Source organism: Narcine bancroftii, chromosome 1 (assembly GCF_036971445.1).
Source record: "Narcine bancroftii isolate sNarBan1 chromosome 1, sNarBan1.hap1, whole genome shotgun sequence".
In the NCBI taxonomy this organism is placed as follows: domain Eukaryota; kingdom Metazoa; phylum Chordata; class Chondrichthyes; order Torpediniformes; family Narcinidae; genus Narcine; species Narcine bancroftii.
In genome coordinates this window covers 401,053,274-401,078,098 of record NC_091469.1, presented here as the reverse complement: position 1 = coordinate 401,078,098, position 24,825 = coordinate 401,053,274, and the positions used below count along the sequence as shown (strand labels likewise).

The following is a 24,825-nucleotide window of genomic DNA, read 5'->3' as shown; positions in this document are numbered from 1 at the left end:
TTTCTGGGTACCCTGTTGACCTAACTCTGCTATAATTCCCCAGTAGTGTCTCAAGAGGAATGCTATAAGCCAAAGGGACACCCATGACTCCTCAAAGAGGGACACCATGCTGTGCCCAATCTTCCCCCCCCATTCCCTGCAAGGTCCAAGCTGTGGGCCCAGTCTACTGGTCTCCCATGGATGGCCACTAAATCTTGCCCTATAATCAGTCCACCTGGGAGTTCTAGTCTCGTGCTCTGAGGCTCCCTACGATCTGTGGGTCACTTCCTGCCAGTCCTATTTGCGAGGAAGTATGTCATCTCTCCCTCTCTTTCTCTCTCACATTCTCTCTTGCTTTCACTCTCTTGCTCTCTCTCTCGTGCTCTCTCACACATTACTTCAAACATCGTGATTGAGTGTGTGTCCAGCTGAGACTCCTTGAACCCTGCTTGCAGTGCCCATTGTGTGGGAAGGGAAACGAGTTTAAAAGAATAACGGGTCTCGACTCAGGCTGAATGCAGAAATATTGAAACATGTGAGGGGATCGCAATGGGGATAACACATGCAAGTACACTCGATCACACAATAGTGCAACCAGTCACATTGGACTTAACACGACCGATATGAGCAACTGCTTATACAGACTTATTCACAACCATGAACTACAATATGCTACCTGCTGTTTCTTGTCTAATGTGGGCATGGCTAAGATGCTTTCTACAACAGTGTACATCAGCCCAGATCCCTATGTAATGCATACTTTACCAATGATTCCTCCAGCTTTGTCAATAGCAGGGTTCATCTCAGGGCTGAAGAGGTACTTCACATGGTGGAGCTTATTAGTACAGTAAGCTGGAGGGTCCAGCCCAGGTATCTACTAGGTGATTAAAGAGGCCGATGGTCAGGGGTACTCCAGTGGGTGGGCAGAGTCCAACCTTGAATGGCAGGTGGTGCAACTTCCGACTAGTTCTAGATGGAGAGGCCTTAGGACCCTCAACAATCCACACTACACTGACATAAGGCAGAGAAAGGGTCACCATGAGTGTCACTCTCTGCCTCTTATAGTAAGCGAGAAAGAGAAGCAACAGAGAGTCTTTCAGAGTTATTGAGTGCCTGTGGATTCACCTCCAGTACTTCTGTAGCTGCCCAGTCTCCTGCTCAATCCATCAGCAACACCAGGTGCAGATCCAAACTTCCGATGTGTTCCAAAAGCCTTCAGCATCCGAGGCCCTTTAGGAGCCCTTAATACCTTCTGCATCTTCTCAAATCCTGGCTCCAATACCTGATTTGCTTGAGCCATTCTCCAGCAGAGGCCCTTTAGGAGCCCTTAATACCTTCTGCATCTTCTCAAATCCTGGCTCCAATACCTGATTTGCTTGAGCCATTCTCCAGCAGAGGCCCTTTAGGAGCCCTTAATACCTTCAGCATCTTCTCAAATCCTGGCTCCAATACCTGATTTGCTTGAGCCAGTCTCCAGCAGAGGCCCTTTAGGAGCCCTTAATACCTTCAGCATCTTCTCAAATCCTGGCTCCAATACCTGATTTGCTTGAGCCAGTCTCCAGCAGAGGCCCTTTAGGAGCCCTTAATACCTTCAGCATCTTCTCAAATCCTGGCTCCAATACCTGATTTGCTTGAGCCAGTCCCCAGCAGAGGCCCTTTAGGAGCCCTTAATACCTTCAGCATCTTCTCAAATCCTGGCTCCAATACCTGATTTGCTTGAGCCAGTCTCCAGCAGTCCATGCTCGACCACAATGCCTGCAACATGTGTGCATCCCTCAGTTGCTGAGCCCCTCGCTGGACCACGGCCATGTTGGCCATCCTGTAGAGTCACTGTCCTTTAGGCTCATCTCCTGTGTTTCTTCTTCTCAATGGGTAGGCTGGGGAGGGTGGTGTTCTCACCATTTCTGGTTCCTTGTTGCTTCCCCGAGTCTGTAACCCCTTGTGGCTGCTGCTGAGCACAGACACCACCATTTTGGGCACAAGCTGTTGTAGGATTTTAGTTTAAAAACTCTGTCGACTTCTCTAACAGGCCATTTCATACCTGGCATTGTTACCAGGCAATGGAACTGTTCGGAGCAGTGCTGTCTCTCTGCTCTCCCTTGTCCATACCAGCATTAGCCCTGCCGTTACAGCATCTTACCATCAAACTTTAAATAAATTATCCAAGACTTTGTACACACACAAGTTTCTGCAATAGGTTCCATTTTCTGTGCTGGAAGAGAGCATGGAGAAAGATTTTTTTATATCATTTTTCCATTTAGTTAGTTTTGTTGCTCAGACTCCAGATTAAACAGCCAAGGTGCCTTCTCTCCTTAAACTGTTGTAATTTAGTTATGGAATTTCTTGGGTAACTTCTTCATGCTGTAGTCATTTAATTCTGTTGCAGCAGCATGTGCTGTCATGAAATCCTCATTTTCAGTTGACAAATTTCCTGCACTTCAGCTCACACAGGTGGTCTGAATCTTTACACTAATTCTTGACCAGCTGGTGTGCAGTACAGCAATTCCTTGCAGTGATTAAATGCAATTCAGATGTCTGCATTCTGTCAACACCTTTTCTTGCAAATTCTTTTATGTTGCTGTTATAGCCCAGTGATCTTTAATACTCTGATTGTTTTCTTCCCGAAAGATTGTGGTTCAGAGTTTTTGACATCATGCGATGAAAAGGTTCACTGTTCTTAATAGTGATCCTCAATTTTTTTAATATACCACAAGTCTTCCTGCTTTTGTTGTGGCAGCTGATCCAAATACTACATTTTTCTTTTCAGGTAATAATTCAGGCATCTGGCCAGTCACTGCTGCATTGTTTTCCTTTAAAATCCAAAGTTAATGTGCTTATTTCTTCTTTATCGGGTCATTTTACTGATCCTGCATGCTGGTAGAACCAAACAATTCCAGTTTTTTGGACTATGGTTGTCATTTTCAGGTTTGCAAAACCATTTTGGAGTTGTCATTGTCGATTTTTTTTAAACAACTTGATTAAAGCCAAAAATGTAAAATGTTGCTACTGTTGCAGACAAAATACAGGTATCACCAATTGTGCATCAGTTTCACAGTTGCCACTTTAATACTTGGCATCACCTGCACCTTTGCATGATTAAAAATGATTGGGTATACTCATGTGAGTTAAATCTGCAATTATCCCATGTATTTATAATCTGTAATTATTCTGTGTAATTATCCCTTAGTACACTGAAATTGACCCTTCTTAATCCTGCTTTTCAAGAGTGGGAGCACATTGTGTTGAAAGGCTCGAGATTCATGTGGATTTGTGATAAGGAGAAGAATTGTAAAACAGTGGCAGAGTCGTTTGTGTTGTTGTTGCAGAACATTGACTTGAGTAATCTGCAGTTCTCCCAATGACCTCGTGGTTTTCTCTCTATGGTATCTTCCCAAATCCAATGCTGTGAGGTGAATTGGTGATTGAGAATTGCTCTTGGTGTAGGTAGTTAGCAGGAGAATCCTGCTGGAATTGATTGATATGCAATAAAGAATAAGTTGAAGGGAAGTGGAGGAATGGAACTGATGCGAGAATAGATGATGGCTTAAATGGCCTCCATTTGTCTTGTGAAAAATATAAAATAAAAATTGCAGAATTAAATTCTTTCTTGCCTCAAATCTGATATCCTGGTCTCCATTCTCCATCCCTTCCCTTTTCCCTTGGTCTCCTTTCCTTTAGCTCTCCACTCACTTTCTGTGTTGTTATGTGTGTAAATAAGAACTATATTTCCCATGTTTATCACTTAACTTTGTCTGGAATAGACATGAAATCAATTGATTAAACTTTTATCAACCGAATATCAAGGGAGGGTAATTGTACTCTTAAATAAAACCTGATGCAAAGTTGCCATGAGTTAGGGTTACAAAGTTTTCTCTGAATCTTCTGATGCCAGTAAGTTTTGTAAAATAGCACTTTCTGATGTAGAACACATTTACTGAAGGAAAATATGATGGTGGTTACTTTACAATGAGAGGTTAGAGGTCTAATAACAGAGCATTTAGATATGATTAGTTAAATCTGGGGGATGAATACAGTCATTCTTCTATGACTAAAGTACTAAGCTCTTTACAATGAAACACTGGCCAAATTCAGCCAGAATTTGCAAGGTAATGTTTATTTTTGAACCTTAATATGTATTTGAGTAAAACGTTTATCCAGACACCTTAACAACTGATAATGATTGCACTCAGAAAGTCACAAAGACTTGACTCTTGTTCTGCCATTGAAACTGGTAGAGTTTGTTAATGAAATGTATTCATTTTAAAAGTGTTTTCTCTACAGTTTTGAATTATTCAAGAAAATGTAATGAGAGAGATGAATTTCGGTGTTCAATTTTTAAAAGTTCAATCACTTATTCTGTACAGGGGCTGCAACAAATTAAAACCAGTAAGAAAGCAAGATGTTGAAAAGTTAGTCAAACAACACTTTGAAACAGAAGTAGAATGCTGGAAATTCTGAGCAAGTCAAGTGGTATCTGTTGTCAGAGAATTAATATTTAAGACCTTTTTTAACAGTACTGAAAAAAATTGGGGTTAAATCCAGTTTGAAAATGCAGAGACAGAAGGGAACAGGTAGTAAAGAAGAGGAAAGGTTGGCGATTGGATGTATGTTTTATGATGCATGCAAAGAAAATACAAGGTAAAAGAATACAAGTGGATAAGAAGTCGAAACAGGGATAAACTATTCAGCCTGTGTTCTCCCATTCAATAAGATAATGATTCATATTTTATCTTAGTTTCTCATTCCTATGCTAATCTTGTAACTTTTAATGCCACTTGATATCTGAACAAGATGATGGTAGGACAAGTAAGATGATAAAAGCTTGCATAGAAGAATGTAACTCTTGGAGCTGAGCATTTTCATAGATCAGAAGGGCCTCTTCCATTTCATGGATCGATTGGAGAAGGCCAGGTGTCTGTTGAATTATAAATCAAACAGAAATTTGATTGTTTGTCACAAAGAACGTAGAACATAGGAGCAGGAGGAGGCCATCCGGCCGTCAAGCCTGCTCCACCATTCAATGAGATCAGGGGTGATGTGATGATAGATTCATCTCCAACTACCTGCCTTTTTCCCATATCCCTTACTATGTAAAAATCTTTCCAACCTTGTCTTAAATATATTGACTGAGGTCGCCTCCACTGCCTCAATGTACAATGAATTCTTGAGATCACCAACCTCTAGGAAAAGCAGTTTCTCTTCATCTGTATCATTAATCTCGAGCCCTGAATTTTGAGGCGGTGTCCTTGAGTTCTGGCCTTGCCTACCAATGGAAAGAACTTGCCAACCTCTATCTTATCTATGCCTTTCAGTCCCAGACAACTCAATCTCTCCTCATAGGCTAACCCCCTTCCTCTCTGGAATCAACGTGGTGAACCTCCTCTGCACTGCCTCCAAAGCCACTACATCCTTCCTCAAGAGAAAAAAAAACACCATGTTGGAGAAACTTAGCAGGTCAAGTAGTGTACTTTATATAGAAAAGGTACAGATACATAACCAATGCTTTGGGCTTGACCAAGGAATAGAAAATTGTCAGCATTGATAGGGGGGAGGGGGTAGGAGACATTACTTCCTCCCTTTAGGTCTATGTGGATAAGGGGGGGGGTGGTGGGAGGGCACAGAGAAAGGATTGCTCTGTGAATAGAGAGGGAAGGGAGGAGAGCTAAGGGAAAGGAGACAAAAGGAAAAGGGAAGGGAGGGAGAATGACCAGGTTAGCAGAAACATGAGGTCTATATTGATGACATCTGATTGGAGAGTATGCAAACAGAAAATCAAATGTTGTTCCTCCAATTTTGGGTGGTCTTGGTGGGATAGTACATGAGGCCATGGGAGTGGAACATAGAATTGAATTGGTTGGCTACTGGGAGATACCTATCATTGTTGAGGACAGAGCGAAGCTGATCAGTGAAGTGATTTCCCAGTCTCTCTGAGAAAAGACTAGAAAGGGAGCATCAGATGCAGTAGATCACTGCCCATGGATACACAAGTTAATTGTTGGTTCACTTAAAAGGACTATTTGGGCTCCGAATTGTGAGGAGGTGAGGGGATGTCTGGCACTTCCTACGGCCACAGGGGAAAGTTGCGGTGGGGGGGTGGTGGGGTGTAGTTGGTGGGGAAGGATGAGTGGATGAGGGGTTCACAGAGGGAGCGGTCCCTCCAGAAAGCAGGAAAGGGATGAGAGGGTCGAATAGTGGGATCATGTTGAAAGTGGCAGAAATTGCAGAGATTAATGTGTTGGAAACGGAGGCCTGGGGTGTGGTTTGTAATTTCAATTCTGCATCTCACTCCCATACTCTCATATCTGTCCATGGCCTCATGTACTATCCCACCAAGATCATCTGTAAATTGGCGGAACCACACTTAATTTTCAGTCTGGACACTGCAGCCAGGTTGCATCAACATCGACTCTTTGGTTTCTGATATCCTGGTCTCCATTCTCCATTCCTTCCCTTTTCCCTTGGTCTCCTTTCCTTTAGCTCTCCACTCCCTTCCTGTGTTGTTATGTGTGTAAATAAGAACTATAATTCCCAGCGTGCAATGTGCGCAGTTCAGCAGAAAACGGAAATGACATGATGTGGATCATCGGTTGGAAGTCAGTTAAAACAGCTCAAGGAAAATTAAGTTGGTTAGGTGTTAAACCCATGTAAAATTGTTCTTCTCGAAAGAATAACCATAACATGGTGTCAGAAGTGTCTATGTGATGAAGAGAAGGCAATACTTAATAAGCATGGATAAGTTAAGTCCTTCCACAGATGCATCTTACTGGCAATCTAGCTGATAAATGGACATGCTTCAACTTTGAATAAGAAGCTGTTGGAATAGGAGAGACTCGGGAAAACAGAAAGCATCTATGTTTCTGCACGTGATGGGTGAAGATTCCTTGGACATCTATAACAGTTTTCAAATTGATGAGACAGCTTTCATGTTGAGACACTCTGATGACAAAATTTGAAGAGTATTTTGTACCAAATGAAAACGTCATGTTTGAGAGATTCAATTTTTTTCTTCAGTGATCAGAAACAAGGTATGGGCCTTAACCAATATTGAGTGGAGTTTCACATGCTGAGTAAGTCCTGTGAATTTAGAGATTTGAAAAATTCACTTATTGAAGACAGAATAGTTTGTGTAATTCCAGATAATGGACTTAAAAGAAAGACTGTTGCATGAAGAAAAAATTTGACTTTCTGTAGGGCAGCAGAGACCAAACGAGCACAAGCTAAGGAGCTGCACAGGATAGACACAAAAGTGCATGCAATGAAAACAGAGAAGCCAAGTACCAGGAGTTTCCCAAAACAACAAAACAAAGTGCTAAGCCCAAACAGCAAATTCAGTAGGTGTGGAGGTAAACATAGTCCAAAGATGTGTTATGCTATAAATATGCAAAGAATCATTTTGCAAAGGACACCAAGAGAAAGGTGCACACAGTGGACCAAGAAATGGAGGAATTCTTTGTGGATTCACTAGAAAATACTGCTGTTGGCACATTGGAATGGATCATTCCAGTGACTGTGAATGAAAAAGTAATTTCACTTAAGCTCAACGCTGGAATCCAGGTGAATCAGTTATTTTTGGATGATTACAAGATCCTCACCGTAAAGAGCAAGATTTATCTGGTGAAATTAAATATGACAGGCTTCTTCTTTGGCTTGGCTTCGCGGACGAAGATTTATGGAGGGGGTAAAATGTCCACGTCAGCTGCAGGCTTGTTTGTGGCTGACAAGACCGATGCAGGACAGGCAGACACGGTTGCAGCGGTTGCAGGGGAAAATTGGTGGGTTGGGTGTTGGGTTTTTCCTCCTTTGTCTTTTGTCAGTGAGGTGGGCTCTGCGGTCTTCTTCAAAGGAGGTTGCTGCCCGCCGAACTGTGAAGCGCCAAGATGCACGGTTTGAGGCGATATCAGCCCACTGGCGGTGTTCAATGTGGCAGGCACCAAGAGATTTCTTTAGGCAGTCCTTGTACCTCTTCTTTGGTGCACCTCTGTCATGGTGGCCAGTGGAGAGCTCGCCATATAACACGATCTTGGGAAGGTGATGGTCCTCCATTCTGGAGATGTGACCTACCCAGCGCAGTTGGATCTTCAGCAGCGTGGATTCGATGCTGTCGGCCTCTGCCATCTCGAGTACTTCGATGTTAGGGATGAAGTCGCTCCAATGAATGTTGAGGATGGAGCGTAGACAACGCTGGTGGAAGTGTTCTAGGAGCCGTAGGTGATGCCGGTAGAGGACCCATGATTCGGAGCCGAACAGGAGTGTGGGTATGACAACGGCTCTCTATACACTTACCTTTGTGAGGTTTTTCAGTTGGTGGTTTTTCCAGACTCTTTTGTGTAGTCTTCCAAAGGCGCTATTTGCCTTGGCGAGTCTGTTGTCTATCTCGTTGTCGATCCTTGCATCTGATGAAATGGTGCAGCCAAGATACTGTACGGTAACCTTCAGCACTAAGGACGGCGGCATCTTAACTCACAGCTATTGATTGTAGAAAGGAGAATACAGCCAACGTTAGGTCTGAGTGCATGTGAAGATAACCTGGTGAAAAGTGTTTTCTTAGCGTCTTACCAAAGATAAGCACTAAGAAACAGTAACTACATTGTAGAAGCAATACCTTAATGTACATAGAGAATCAATCCCATTACATGACATGAATGACAAACTGGGAAATGAGTTGACAAATAAGGATGCCTTCTTACGCCAACTAGAAGACAAAGATAGAAAGTTACAGGAATGTCTGGAACAGAAACTGCAGCAAAAATTAAGTGAAAAGAAATGTTACCAGAAGTAGAAGCTGAACTTGCCTGGCGAATTGCAGCTCTGACAAAGGCTAAAGAGCGGCCTGGCAGTGTAGAACGTTTGAGTAATTTAGATACTTAAGCTTGGAGAGAAGAATCAGGAACAATGAAGGGCCTGACAGAGACGATGACTGTCAGGCACAGTAGAGAGATTGACAGTCTAATGAGTGACTTCAGCTATATCTAAAAGAAAGAATGGCTGCATTAGAAGATAAGAATATATCGATGCAAGAATCTGAATTCTTAAAATAATTTGAAGCGTCTCTTCATGATAAGGAATTGGAAAATGCAAACCATCTTTCAACTACAAAGCTTAAAGGAGCTGCCACACTCAGAAGAGGAACTGGCAGCTAAGTTGCCCATTGCATCAGCTTGTGGCCAAGATTGAGAAGCCTGGAATGAAGCTCACAGAGTTGCATAATGGATAGGTTGAAGCACAACATCAATTGCTATTGGCAAAACTGGAAAATAAGAGAGGGAATAAATATTTGGAAGGAATTATGAAAGATCTGAAGTGCCAGCATGAAGAATATGAACATGTGTAAAAATATGTGGCAAATTTCTCAGCTAAATTAGAAGATGACATGAAGGAAATTTGCTGTTATCAAAATGCACCGAAGAAGCGAATCAGCATGCTTTATTAAACAGGGAGAAGCAGAGACAAAATGCAAATGTCAGATCATTCTCATCAGAATAGGGTGCTTTTGATGAAACTATAATTTGCGCAAGGAAATCATTTTATGTGAAAATGAAGTTAGTTCTGCTGACATAAGCAGTTCCTCTGAACTGATTTCTTAGCATCTGGTGACCTGTTGAAGAACTGCAACAGAAAAGTCAACAGCTACTGGTGACTGTTCTTGAACTTGCTGTTAAACAGGAACCTCTTCACAGATTTCTGAATTTCAGCTGAATCTTGTGAATGCCCTGAATAAAGTTGAACGACTTCGTGAAGCCAGAAGTCATCGGACGCAACTGGTGAAAAGAGACTGACCACAAAATGTAGATAGTTTTATGTTGACATAGTATTGTATTTTTGTTTTTTTTTTAATCGGGGAAGACAGGTTATTATGTGTGTAGAGGAGAACTACATTTCCCAGCATGCAGTGCATGTGGTTGGACAGAAACCAGACGTGACATATGAAAGGTTGCCAGTTTGAAGCCGGTTGAAGCAGCTCAAGGAAAATAAAGTTGGTTAAGTGTTAAACCATGTAAAGTCATTCTTCTTGAAAGAACAAGCCTAACACTTCCCCCTCTATTCTCAGAGTGATTGCTCGTCACCCTGATTGCTGCTTTGCCCTCCCTCTGTTTTATGCCTATTACCTTCTGTCTTTGCGTCCGTGTTCTTTCCCCTCCCGTTCCCCCTCACCATTTTTTTGGGGTGCCTGCTGACAATTTTCCATACATTGATGAAGGGCTCAAGCCCAAAACATTAGTTGTGTATCTTTATCTTTGCTTTATAATGTACACTGTTTGACCTGTTGAGTTTCTCCAGCATTGCGTTTTCATTTCTGGATAAGTTCAAGAGGGAGTTAGATAAAGTTCTTATGGACAGGGTTATGAGGAGAAGACAGGGACAGGGTACTGATAGTGGAAGATCAGCCATAATCTAAATGAATGGCAGTGCTGGCTCAATGGGCTGAATGGCCTACTCCAGCACCTATTTCAACCACTGTGTCTGCAGTCCAGAACTGCACACTGTACTCCAGATGCAGTCTCACAGTACTTTGTACAGTTGCAACATAACCTCCCTGCTGTTAAATTGAATCCCTCTAGCAATGAAGGTCAATATTCCATTTGCCTTCTTGATAGCCTGCTGTACCTGCAAACCAACCTTTGGTGATTCATGCATGAGCACACCCAAGTCCTTCTGCACATCAGCATGCTGCAATCGCTTGCCATTAAAATAATATTTTGATCTTCCATTTTACTTCCAAAGTGGATAACTTCACATTTGTCAACATTGTACTCCATTTGCCAGATGCTCCCTCACTTAACCGATGTGTATTTATCTGCAGACTCTTTATATCCTCTTCACAATTTGTTTTTCCATTTTGTCAACAGCAAACTTAGATACAATACACTCTCCCCTTTTCCAGATTGTTTATCTATATCGTGAACAGTTTCTCTGCTTTCTATTGTTTAACCAATCCTCAATCCTCAACCCCTGAGCATAAAGCTCTCCAAAAGGTAGTGAACACAACCCAGGACATCACAGGCAAAACAATCCCCACTGTTGAGAACATCTACTGGGAAAACTGCTGTCAGGGAGCAGCAGCAATCATTAAAGACCCACACCACCCAGCAGACACTGTGTTCTCACTGCTGCCATCAGGAAAGAGGTAAAGGTGCCACAAGACTCTCACCAGCAGGTTCAGGAACAACAGGTTCAGGAAAAACTGCTACCCCTCCACCATCAGACTCCTCAACAATAAACTCAATCAGAGACTAATTTAAGGTCTCTTAAATGTTCCTTTTATTGATTTTCTTTTTTATTCTCTTTATATTGCACAATCAGTTTGTTTATATTGTTTTCTGTTTACAGTTTATTTATTTACATATTTATGCTGTGTACAGTTTTTTTTGACGACCAATTAGTGGTAATTTTGCTGCGCCCACAGAAAAAGAATCTCAGGTTTGCATGTGATGCCATGTATGTACTCTGACAATAAATATGAAATCTATATCACACCAACTCTATGCATCCTTATCTTCTGCATGTGTCTTTTATGCAGCACCTTATCGAACTTCTGGAAATCCAGGTAAACAATATCCATCTGCTCCCCTCTATTTATCGCGTGTGTTTTATCTTCAAAGTACTTTGGTAAATTTGTCAAAAAGGTCCTGGCTTTGCTGAGTCCATGCTGTGTCTACCTGATGGATCCATTTTGCTCTACATGCCTCGCTATCTCTTATTTAATGATAGCTTCAAACATTTTCCCAACTACAGATGTTAAACTGACTGGCCTATAGTTCCCTGCCTTTTACCTACATCCTTTTTTTTGAATAGTGGTATGACATTCACCCTCTTCCCATGTTCCCCATTCATTGAGACGTTCCCAGAGTCCAAAGATTTTGTTAAAATATCACCAAAGCCTCGACTATAACTTCTGCCATTTCTTTCAGTTCTCTGGGATGCATTGCATCAGGACCCGGGGACTTTTCTATCTTTGGACCCTTTTCTGAGTATGACCTCTTTAGTGATAGGTATTACATCCAGGTCCTCACCTCTCATCACATCAATAACATCTGTCTTTGGCATGTTTGATGTGTCCTCCACTCTGAAGACTGTCTCAAAATAATCACTAGTTACCCAATATTAATTTCCCCTTCTCATCTTCCAAGGGACCAACCTTCATTTATTAGTGCTTTATATAATTATAAAAATGTTTACTGTCCTTTTATTGTATTTTGTGCTAATATTTTCTCATAGTATGCCCTCCCTCTCCTTATTGCTCGCTTTGTAGTTCTTTGTTACTTTTTAAAGTTTTCGTAATTCTCTCATTTCCCTCTGCTCTCGGCAACTTTGTACATACAAGTTTTTAGTTTGAGACCTTCCTTTATTTCCTTAGTTATTCAAGGCTGGCTGCCCCCACTGTTGAGTAACTAAGCTTTTAATTGGAATATACTCTTGTTGAGCACTGTGAAGAATTTCTTTGAAAGTCCTTCACTGTTCCTTAACCATCCATCCATCCATGTAGCCTGCATTCCCAGTCTACTTTGGTCAACTCCTCTCTTATCTCTTTGTAGTTTCCCATGATTAGGCACAACACACTGGGGAGAAACTCAATCAAACTGTGATCACTCTTTCCAAGAAGATCCCTCACTACAAAATTGCTAATTTTACTTGTCTCATTGGCACAGGACCAGATCCAAGATAGCACATTCCCTTCTAGGTTCAATAACCTACTGTTCAAGAAAGAATACATCTGATAAGGCTATTGTCCTCCTCAAGGTTGCTTCAACCAACTTGATTCCCTCAGTCTAAGTGTATGATGAAGTCCCATCCTTCCATGCTTCTGATATTTCTTGGTTTATTGCCTGTGTCACTGTAATCTTGTTATTGGGTGGTCTATAGAGAACCCCCCCAATTAATTTTTTTCCCTTTACTATTCCTAATCTCACCCAGATGGACTCAACATTTTGCTCCTTCGACCTTTCATTTGTCCTATTGTTATCTAAGAGCACTACCCCAGCACCCTTACCTTCTTGCCTGTCCTTCCTTATTACATGATATTCTTGGATATTTAATTCCCAATCCTCTCCACCCTGCCACCATGTTTCTGTAATGGCCACTAATTTAAAAAATATATAGACATACAGGACTGTAACAGGCCAATTTGACCCTATGATTCATTGCTGCCCAATTTACATCCCATTATCCTACACCCCTGGTACGTTTTGAAGGTTGGGAGGAAACTGGAGCTCCTACAGAAACCCACACAGACATGGGGAGAATGTACACACTCCTTACAGTCAGCAGGGGATTCCAACCTCGGTCTGGTCCCGATCGCTGGCACTGTGCCCTTTGCGCTGATTTGTGCCACAAGTTTACGGATTTTGTTTTGAATATTACTGGCATTCAGATAAAGTGCTCTTATACCCATTGTGCTTTTATAATCTGGTAATCTTTGCTTCTTTCGCACTTGACTTTTGTTACCTCTACTCTTATTTTTCCCTTTTTTTTAAACTATTGCTTTTACTTTATTCACACTCTTTTACTTCATCCATCCCGCTCCAATCTGCAGAACCCACCAGCCTACTATTTAGTTTAAAGACCTAGTTATGCAATTTGCCAGGATTCAGGTCCCACCATGGTTCAGATGGGAGTCCATCCTCTCAGTTCCTTCCTTCCCCAATACTGGTGCCAATTTCATGAATTGAAATCCACTTCTCCAACATCCATTCTTGAGCCACACATTTAACTCTCTAATCTCTGGACCCTGTTGAAAAGATTTTGTGTTCAGTTTATTAAAATAAGTTTATTGTTTAATTTGGATTTTCTCTTGGTCAAGAGGTTGTTTCTGATTTTCACTTGACATCGAAAGTTGTATGTTTTTTACATGATATGTCAACATTATCTCCCCCCCCCCCACCCCACTAAATCCCATTAACTTTTTGTCCGGATTTTTTTATGCTTGCCTTTCTGATATTTTCACTTTTCAGCAAAAGTATTCAGATTCCTTGTATTTTGTCATATCATAATACATCAAAAATGTAATATGCATGATATACTTTAATTTTTTTTCTTCCGTTAGGCAATCCATGAGGATTGTCTGATCCCTCTAATAATAGGAGAAAGAGAGACCCTTCAGAGTCACTGAGTTTCCATGGATTTTCATTCAGTGCTTCTGCAGCCACACTGAAGCCAGTTCAAACCTCTGATACGATCAGGCAGCCTTCAGCACTCAAAGCATTTCGGAAGCCTTTCTTGCTCGCAGCACGTCTCAAATCGTAGTTCTGATACTTGGTTCTCATGAGCCAGTCACCAGCAGTACGCAGCCTGTGTGGGTCCTTCAACCGCAGTCGCCAGCATCATCACCCAAGTGTGCGTCCTTCACCTCCTTACCCCATCGTCGGTCCGCTGCTGTGTCACCATCCTTTAGGGTTGTCTCTTGTGCTTCCTTGAGTATCTAAACACTTGATGAATTGTGATGACCTGTTTGAAGGCAACAGACAATAGAGGGACCATTAAAAAAATATCATATGATTAAGGGCAAATGGAAGTATTTAATAGCAATGTAGATTTTAATGTTTTTTTTTTCCCTCCCCCAGTATTCTGATCAGGTTCATGCACAGAAAACTGAACTCCTGTCCTCAAACTAACAGATTGAAAAATCATAACATTAAAGAGTTGAACCTATCTTGACATTTGTATAAAGCTTTTATTTTTGGATAGTTTCCTGGGAATGATTTCTGAATTTCCATGTTCCCATTCTCTCACTAGAAATGCTGATCTGCTGAGTATTTATCACCTATTTAGTAGTTATGTCAGATTGAGTGTATTTGCTTTTACCATTATAAATCTGTTATTGAAAAATGTAACAGCAACTAAGTTTGAGCATTTTCTTTTTCTAAAGAATTTTTGGGAGAGGCCTTGAACTGAGTGGTTATATCTACATCTGGGAGAACTTCAGAATTTATGTACTTCCTTGGGATTCACTTTGGACGTGGTGGTTGGCATTTTTAGGAGTCGACTTTGCTTATTACTGGATTCATCGAATGTCACATGGTAGGACTGATTTATGACTGTAAATATGTGCTTATTTTTTAATTATTGTGCTATTTTAGCTCTTTATACCTTAACATAAGTATACAACTTGAGACTCCTTCAAACTTCAAGTGTTTTCAATTTAAAATAGTTACATATGACAGTCCAGTTTGATAGATACCAATAGATTGTTATAAATGGGCCACAATGCTATTTTGTTTTTGCTGTTGTTGTCATGCAACTCTCCTCTGAAGCAATTTGGGATAGAAGTTTCCTGTGCTTTTGCCATTGGCAGAGAAGCACATTCTTTGTGTGTTTGATCAGAAATGTAAGAAGCCAGCAGTTGATGGTTGATATTTGACAACTGGGAAATAAGCTTGAAAATTGATTGTACCATGAGTTTACGATTGATATCTCAAGTTTTATAATAAATGGGTTAACACAGTTGTCAGACAACAATGCTAGAAATTTGAGACATATGTGCTGAGAATGAACAAATGATTTGGATTGAAATCTATTATAGCATTATGCTAAGTTTTAAGACATTGTGACAAAAAAAAATATGGCCTTTTGACTAAATTAATAAGTTTGACAGACACCTTGCTACAAAGTCAAATTCCTATTATATAAAAAAAGTATTAACTACAGGCCAGGGAGGTGGTTATGAGGAATGGTGGGGGTATGAGGAGGTGTGCATTGATAGAAAATGGGCTGTATTGTGATTTTCTGTGATTCGAGCTTGCATCATTTGTGTCAAGAACCGTAAATTAAAAAAAAGATTCCAAATTGATTCATTTATTTTTAATATAAATTCTTTGAGAGCTTCTGTCAATGAGATAAAGACTCCTGGATAGTATGTTTCCTCCCAGATGCCTGGGTCAGGAATATCTCTGAGTCCACAGCATTCTCAGTGCTGACCTAGATGAGAGTAGGGAGTTAGGAAAGAAGTTGAAAAGCAGGACCTCAAGGGTGAATGCTGCCTATGCCATGCACCAGTGAAGGTAGGAATAGGAAGTTGTGGCAGATGAATGCGGGGCTGAAGAGTTGGTGCAGGGGGCAGGAGTTCAGATTCGTGGATCATTGGGATCTCTTCTGGGGAAGGTCTGACCTCTACAAAAAGGACAAACTGCACCTGAACTGGAAAGGGATCGATAGCCTGATGGGCAGATTTGCTGGAGCTGTTGGGGAGGGTTTAAAATAGTTTGGCAGGGGGGTGGGAATGGGAACCAGAATAGGTGCGCAGAGAATAGGGCAAAAGGTCAAAAACATAATGCAATGTGTTCTGAATTTGTTAAGAATGACAGGCAAGCGAGCAAACATCAATGTAGTCAGTTAGAGGGTTTGAAATAGGTCCCCCTTGAGAGACTTGCTCAGAAAGTCATGAGGCATGGGATCCACTGAACCTTTGATATGTGGATTAAAATTTACTTGCATGTAGAAAGCGGAAGGTAGTAGTGCACAGAAAGTATTCTTCCTGGAGGTCAGTGACTAGTAGTGCTCCACAGGGATTTGTTCTGGGACCCCTGCTCTTTGTGATTTTCATAAATGACTTAGATGAAGAGGCAGAAGGATGGGTCAGTAAGTTTGCGGATGATACGAAGGTTAAATAAGTTGTGGATGGTGATGAAGGTTGTTGTAATTTACAAAAAGATAGGGACAAGATGCAGAAAAGTAGCAGATCAATCTGGATAAGTGTAAGGTGATGCATTTTGGATGGTCAAATCTGAATGCTGAGTACAGGGTTAATGGTCAGATACTTAACTGTGTGGAGAAAAGAGGGACCTTGGGGTCCAAATCCATGCATCCATAAAGGTTACCACACAGGTTGATAAGATGGTTAAGAAGGCCTATGGCATGTTGGGCTTCATTAATATGGAGGTTGAGTTAAGGAGTTGTGAAGTAATGATGCACTATAAATCTCTGGTGAGACCAAACTTGGAATATTGTACTTCAGTTCTGGTCACCTCATTATAGGAAGGATGTGGAAGCTGTGGAGAGGAGATTTATCAAGAAGTTGCCTGGATTGGAAAAAAAAAAGTCTTATGAGGCAAGGTTAGCAGAGCTGGGACTTTTCCTTTTGGAGCTCAGAAGGATGAGAGGAGACTTAATAGAGGTCTACAAGATTCTGAGAAACCTGATGTTTGCTATTTCCAGGGCAGGAATAGCAAACAACAGGGGACATCTCTACAAAGTGAAGAGAGGAATGTTTAGTGGAGACGTTAGGAATAAATTTTTTCACACAAAGGGTTTTGGGTGCCTGGAATGCTTTGCGAGGGAAAGCATGGAAAGTGCATGCGATGGAAACTGAAAAATTATGGCATTTAAGGGACTCTTAGGTACATGGATGAAAGAAAAATAGAGTGTTAAGAGGTAGGATAGGTATAGAACTTTTTTTTTGAAGGAATATGCTATTTAGGTCAGCTGAACATCTCAGGCTGAAGGTCCTGTACTGTGCTGTAATGTTCAATGTTCTATTAGGCAGGAACTGGGGAGAGGATATTGGGAACAGATGTTCTTAGTGGGGAGAAGGGAAGCACAGGAGTTATGTCGAGGATGGGGCTCTGGATAGGTTTGTCCCACTGGAGCTCAAGTTGCCACTGGATCACATTAGAGCAGTGGTTCTCAACTTTTTCTTTCCACTCACATACCACTTTAAGTTTTATGCCATAGGTGCTCTGTAATTAGTAAGGGACTGCTTAAGGTGGGTATCTGGGTGGAAAGAAAAATATTCAAAACCACTGTTTTAATTGTACCTCATTGACTTGTTATGTGCACGGTTTCATAACTCCAAAGGAAATGGGCCAATGACAATTTTTCTCAAGTAAATATATTTCAGTAACAATTGGGTCTCGAGCAGTGGTTCACAACCTTCCTTTCCCACTCACGTAACACCTTAAGCAATCCTTTACTAATAACAAAGCATCAATGGCATAGGGACTACTTAAAGTGGTATGTGAGTGGAAAGAAAAAGGTTGAGAACCACTGCATTAGAGTCTGTGTAGCTGCAAAGGCTGTGTGAGCACTGGAGGCAAATCCCTGGACACCGTGTCTCTGAAGGGCTTCTCTTTACTTTACTCTAAAGGGCACCGGGCAATACTAATGATGATTCTAAGTTTGCCTTATGGAAATGAAAAGGAGATTTTGTGTTATTACATAACAAAATGGGATCTTCACTCTTGAATGTCAGCTGCACTGTCAGTGCAGAAGTCACCTTTTAATGCATTAAAATGGGAGAAAACCATGAAAACTATTTCTCAAAGTGAGACTCCCATTTTAACACCGTCTTTGTGTGGTGGCAAATTTAAGTGCCCAATTAATGCTCCAGAAATGGGTGAAAGCTGATTTCCACGATAGAAATTTATGAAAATATTGCGGAAAGTTCCTGTTGTTTGCAATGGGTTCTCTAAGGAAAACTTCTGCTCTTCAGCATCTGAAATCAAGATCATGTCTATGGTTCTGCTCTGTGAGTATGTCACTGCCAACAATATCACTGTAAACCCAAAAATAGACAAGAAACAGCATGGATTTAATAGTTAGTCACATAGTTTCAGAATGACAGAAATGGCAGGCAAAAGTTGAAGGAAATCATGTACAGTACAGCTCCGATTATCCAAAATGGTCGGGACCAGACTATGTTTTTTTTGTGAGAACTGGTCATTTTTTTTTTAAAACAGCCCAGTAGCAACAACAAATCACTTGTAACAGTGTTGAAGCAACAACAACCAACAAGCGAAGGCTTTTTAAGCATTAAAATAATATTTAATGCTCACCAAAAAAATGCTGGCTGCCACTAATCAGCAACACCTCGGGGTCCCTGCTGCTGCCGGGGAGGGAGCCCACTCTTCTTGATGATGCCGGGGCAAAGGATTCTTCCGACCACTTGCAGCTGGGAGTCAGTGGCATGCAGTTTGAGAGGGAGAGTTGGAGAGAATTCAATAAGGGAAGGCAAAGAAGAAATAGAAAGAGAGAGGGGAGGGAGTTACCTGAAACGAGGACGATCATCGTTCGAATTTCATGTCGAGTGAATTTTTTTCAATCTGTGTTTGGCTCTGAAAATTTTTTGGATAAATGAGGATTTTGGAGACTCTGATTTCGGACAGTCGGAGTTGTACTGTATGTTACATTTTATGTATTATTAAGTGACAATAAAAGAAACCTTGAACCATTAAACCTTATTGTACCAGCCTTCCACCACCATGGCCAGCAATGCATTTCAGGCACCCACTAACTCTGTGTGTGTGTGTAGTGGGGGGGGGGGGGGCGGTGGTGGGGAGGGGTGGTGTGTGGTGAATTACCTTTGACATCTCCCATAGACTTTTCTCCACTTACCTTAAACATGTCCTCTGGTATTTGTTATTGTTCGCCCAGGATAAAGGTGCTTTTATGGAAATGAAAATTTCCTACATGTTAAAATCATGAAAATTGCTGTCAAATCCCTCTTAAAATTTCCCCCCAGTAATGCATTTCTAGGTGTTAGTTCAGGGCGCCACAGTGGTGCAGGTGGTAGAGTTTCTGCCTCATTTTATGAGAGACCTGGATTAAATTTCAACCTGAGGACTGTGTGTGGAGTTTGCATATATTTCTCCCACATCTGAAAGATGGGCAGGTTGCTGATGCAATACACCCTGTAATTTGTCATGACCAACTTTTTTGCTACCTCTATAAAATAACAAGCTTCTATTTCTCCACGCAAATACGTTGTGGAAATCTTATTTGAATTGACCTTTCTGATTCCTTTCAATTTGTGTGCACAATTTAGTTTTCAGCATTAACCCAAATTAGAGTCATCGACATGTGCACAAACCTCAGATAATATCGACAGTGTGTAATTCAGCATTCATTAGTTGCCTCAGATAACATCGACATTTGTTGGAGTTTGGGAAATATGAGCAAAGTAATGCACAGCTGGGGGATTGGAGAAACTAAAACCATGGCAGTGCACAATGTAACACCAGCAAGGTTGTCTATTATTCTAATTTCATTATCAAAGATCAACCCATTTCAGTTCCTTGACTATTTTGACACTTAAATTGTATCATCTATATTTTTGGTGTGGACCGCAATTGAATTTGAATGGAGAATGTTACAAACTAACTGAAGCATTAGTGAAGGTCGCATTTTGACTGTGGTTAAGAAGGCCACAAGTAACATTCATACCACAGATGCCTGGCAGAGAGTCCCTCCAATAAATGAAAATTTAACAGTACAAAAGCTGAAGAACTGACAGTTGGTATCCTGAGGCTACCACTGACCATAAACTTGACTAGTTATACAAGTACAATGGTGACAGATTGTTCAGAGGCGAGGATTTTTGCATTTGGTATCTTGATTCATGACTCTCTTATCTTTGCACTGTCTCCAAGTGTGATGGAATGCACTCCTCTTGCCAGGAGAGCAGTAACAACATTCAAGAAGCCCAACATTATTCAGGACAGGAACCTTTTTTTAAAATTCCCTATCCATGAACACATTCACTACCTCCATCAGCATTCTGCCATGGTTGCTTGTGTGCCAATGACAAGCAGTTAATCACCAAGCCTACAGCAACAGTAACTCCCAAACCTGTGATCTCTCACACGAAGGTGGACTCTGGCCACAGAAGCAAGGGTATATCAGGTCTTCCAAGTACCCTTCCCTATCACACCATTCTGAGTATGTGTATTCATCACCTTTGCCTTAAAGTTCTCAAGCTCCTTCTGAATATTACTTCAGTCCTCACCTTTGTGAGGACAATCAGGCATTTCTGGTTTTGTTGATGATAATGATATCCTGAGATTGAATTAAGAAAGATGCCTGAAGAAAATTATGGAAAAAAAAGCTCAAAATCCTGAAGCGCATTTACCATTCTTTGAATGATATTCTTGAGAATTTGGCTGTCGTAATTTTGTCCTCCAAGAGGAATTATTAAAATTCCATTACTCAAAAATAGAGCATCTTTTATCATAAAAAAAAAAACCTTTAAGCCTTATCTTAGACTTGGCACCATTGGTGAAATTAGATAATGGTTTGGAAATAGGTTTTGAAAATTTGGGTGAATGTTTTCCAAAGTTCTCCTGACATTATTATCAGAATGCAATTCACTGAGAACTCTCCCTATCACGCTGAATGTAAGCCATCTATTCATGATGGTCTCTTTGTGGCTGCAGAGAACACTTAACGTACAATTCCATACAATCGCGTCCTGAAATTCTAGTCAACAGTGACTCCTTTCATTGGTTATTGGGTGGGGAACTGCAGGTGCAGGGGAGATGGTTATGATCAGGATTTCAAAATTTTTTGTAAATTTTTAAATTTAAATTTTAAAATGATTGGGGAAAAATAATGTTGACTTGAAACCTACTATCATGGAATCCTAAATTGCTCACTGGTTAACAGCTACTTGACTTGGTTGCAGCTATTGATGTCAGAGGCTGATTGATGCCAAAGCTTATTGCTATGGAGCTGAACAAGGGATGAAGAAAAGTTCCATTCGTTTTGGTGATTTCTACAGGTATAAAATGTGAGAAATGAATGACGCTTTCATATTACCTAGCCATTAATGAGAATATTAATTTGAGGCTTTAGAAATTCTGTAGTTATTCCATTTTTTTTCTTATCAGCAGCATGGTGTTTTGGTGTAAAAAGGAGGATAAATGGCCTCAATGTGTCCAGGAGTCACTTTACATAATAGAAATACTTGAACTTTCTCGTCTCATCCTTTACAGGCATGGTGTCTGTAAAATTATGGTGAAAATTATTTGTGGATCACTATACCAAGCTTTGTCATGTAAATATTGTGCCACGGCACCAATGATAAAGTATCTCATTGCCAAATATGATTGGAATGAAAGGCTGGTATGTATGCAATCCAATCTGTAATTCCAATCCAAATCAATCACATCCTATACTCAAATTTCAATTTCCACACACTGCAATGAGAAAATCTTGCAGCACAGATTTCCATAGAGTCCAAACAGCTGTCCTGAACATTGGTTCTTCCAAGATATCTCCCGAGTAGCTATCCTGCTCCTGGAAAGAAATCGCCCACTTGGTATGTGGGACCTGGTGTACAATTTGACCGACCACTGAACTGACCCAGGTCATTACACTCAACACCAAACAACAAAGTGCTGGAGGAACTCAGCGGGTTAGGCAGCATCTGTAGAAAGCAATAGACCGTCAATGGCTCGGACCTTGTGAAAAGTTTTCAGCCCTAAACAATTTTTGGGCTGAAAATAATTTTGCTCCCCACTCTTCTCATGCTTCTACCAATTAGTTTAATTCTGTACCTTATGACTTTTGAATTCTCTGCTATAATTAATATTTATTTTTAATTTAGTCATACATCATGATGACAGGCCATTTCGGCCCACGAGTCGTTGCCGGACAGTTTACACCCCATTAACCTACACCCCTGGTATATTTTGAACGGTGGGAGGAAACAGAGGCTCCAGGGAAATCTCACGCAGACACGCACAAACAGTGCGTGAGTCGAGCCCTAGTTTGATCCCGATTGCTGGCGCTGTATAGACGTTGCGCTAACCGCCCTGAACAGTCTTAGCTAATCATTCAATTGAAACCCCTCATAATTTTGTTCACTTCTTGTAAGTTTCTTTTCAGCGCCATCTGTTCCAAAGATAAGTACCACAGCCCTTATAATCTTTTCTCGTAGCTACAATTTTCAAGTCATGGGAATATTTAAAAAAAAATCTCTTCTGCACTCTTTAAAATGAAATGATATAGTCATGTGATGACCTTGATTTTCTGCAGTACTCGAGAAGTAGCCTATCCACTGTTACTTATAGTTCTAATTTGTCCTCCTTGTTTTTGTCATCCGTGTCTTGCTAATAAAGTACCCCATATTTTTTTTTAACCCCTAAATGATCTGTTCTTCTAAATTTAAGCATCTCGGTATGTACACTCCAAGATTAGAACATTGAACATAACAGCACAGTGCAGATCCTATGGCCCATGATGTTGCTCTGACCAAAATAAACCAACTCAACTTTCCTGATCTCACACATGTAATTCTTTATTTTTCTTGCATCCATATGCCTGTCTGCAATTCTTTTAAATTTCCAATTGAACAAGCCTCCACTAATATTTCTAGCAGTGTGTTCCATATACCCACTACTCTTTGGGTATATGAGAAAAAATACCCCTAAGCATCTCCCCTAAAGTTTCCTCTCCTCAGATGTCCTCTGCTACTTGCTACAGACACCTTGGGAAAAAGTTGTAGGTTGTCTAGCCTATTTATTCCTCTCATAATCTTGAATACCTCAATAAAGTCCCCTCTCATCCTTCTTCCCTCCAAAAAGAAAATTCCTAGCTTTGTTACCTTGCATCGTAAGACATATTCTTTAATCCAATCTCAATGCCATCCTGGCCTGTGGCTGCCACCGTGTCAGTCTGTCAAAATGAACAGCTCTTGTATCCCTGGGACCTGACACATAATTTTTATATTTGCTTATATATTTTTTTTAAAATATACAGTATTATTTTCTGGTCATATGTACGCATGGTAGTAAGTCACCTAGGTAATAAGCTGGGGACCACCTGTACTCTACCTTCAAGGTCGACCTTCCAAAATGAATCAGGTCACACTTATCCAAATTGAACTCTATCTGCCTCTTCTCTGCCCAAATCTGCATCCTGTCTATATCCTTCTGTAACTTAAGATAACCTTCTATTCTATCCACAACATCTCCAATCTTACAATCCCTCCTGTCTTTGTGTCATCTGTAAACTTATTGATCTATCCTTCTGCTTCTTCATCCAGGTCATTTATAAAAATCATAAAGAGCTGGGGTCCCAGAACAAACCCCTGTGGCCTCTATCTCTCCTCATCCAGAGTTTGCCAATCATTACCAACCTTGCCCTTCACCCTAATGGGAGTATGCTGATTCTGGACTTACCCTATGTCACTTGAAGTCTTTCCACTAACTAGATGTTGCTTTAGCTGTTAACAGTGCCTCCGAACAACTTTTGGAAGTTCCCATCTGATGTCATTAAATATTAACCTTATTCCAATTTTGGACTTGTGGACCAGTCTTATCTTTTTCCCGAATGATTTTAAAATGTATAGACTTATGATCACTGGTTCCAAAGTGCTCCCCCACTAATTCATCATCCACATATATACCTTCTTTCTCATCAGGAGGTCAAGTGTTGCTACTTTTTTAGAGCTATTACATTGTAGTTGAACTAGGCACATAGCAAGCGAAAGAATCACACAGAGTAAAAAGTGAGTTGAACCAACTGACTGTAATAGAATTCCTCTGAACCTGATGATGCTTGTGACTCCCGGGACCTTTACGACATCAGTTGCTAGTCTGTGGCCTTGCCATACCTGGAGCTCTAACAGTCAGATCTGCCGCAGCTTGACCACGACTCCATGAGTCAGTTCGTCTGTTCTAGCCACCTGGTGAACCTGTCAACCATGGTGTACAGATCTATTGCTCCTCGGGAGACTGGCAGAGGACTGATGTCCATATGGACATGCTTAAACCTCCTGTGCATTGGCTGGAAGGGTTGAATGAGGCCCTTCACATGCCTCTGGAGGTCTGGCAGCATGTACATGTCCTGGTCCAGTGCCCAACCTGTTTGCATAGGCCATGCCAAGCAAATCTATCCATCACCAGTTGGATGGTTGCCTGAATGAACAGGTGGGCCAAACTCTGTAGTGCTTTGAAAACACAATTTCTCCAAGCAGCTGGAACGATGGGCTGGGGTTGGCCAGTGGACACATCACAGAGGAGCTGGTTACCTCTTGGGCCAAAGGAGATGTCCTCAAGTTGAAGGCGCGAGACTGTGATGTGGTAGGCGGCCATTTCTTCATCCTGTTGCTGTGTCTCGGCAAGTGTTATGTCGTCC

General features: G+C 41.1%; 1 protein-coding gene across 5 annotated transcripts in view; it reads left to right on the top strand.

The window, feature by feature from the left end:
• The window catches only part of agmo (alkylglycerol monooxygenase), a 414,609-nt gene that overhangs the window by 97,460 nt on the left and 292,324 nt on the right, over window positions 1–24,825 (top strand). For 4 of the 5 annotated variants that reach the window (XM_069913757.1, XM_069913754.1, XM_069913755.1 and 1 more), the window contains exon 3: window positions 14,843–14,994. The exons of the other annotated variant lie outside the window; for it this stretch is intronic. In XM_069913757.1, the coding sequence (XP_069769858.1) occupies window positions 14,843–14,994 (152 nt within the window). The remainder of the gene's footprint in view (window positions 1–14,842; window positions 14,995–24,825) is intronic. 5 annotated transcript variants of the gene reach the window in all.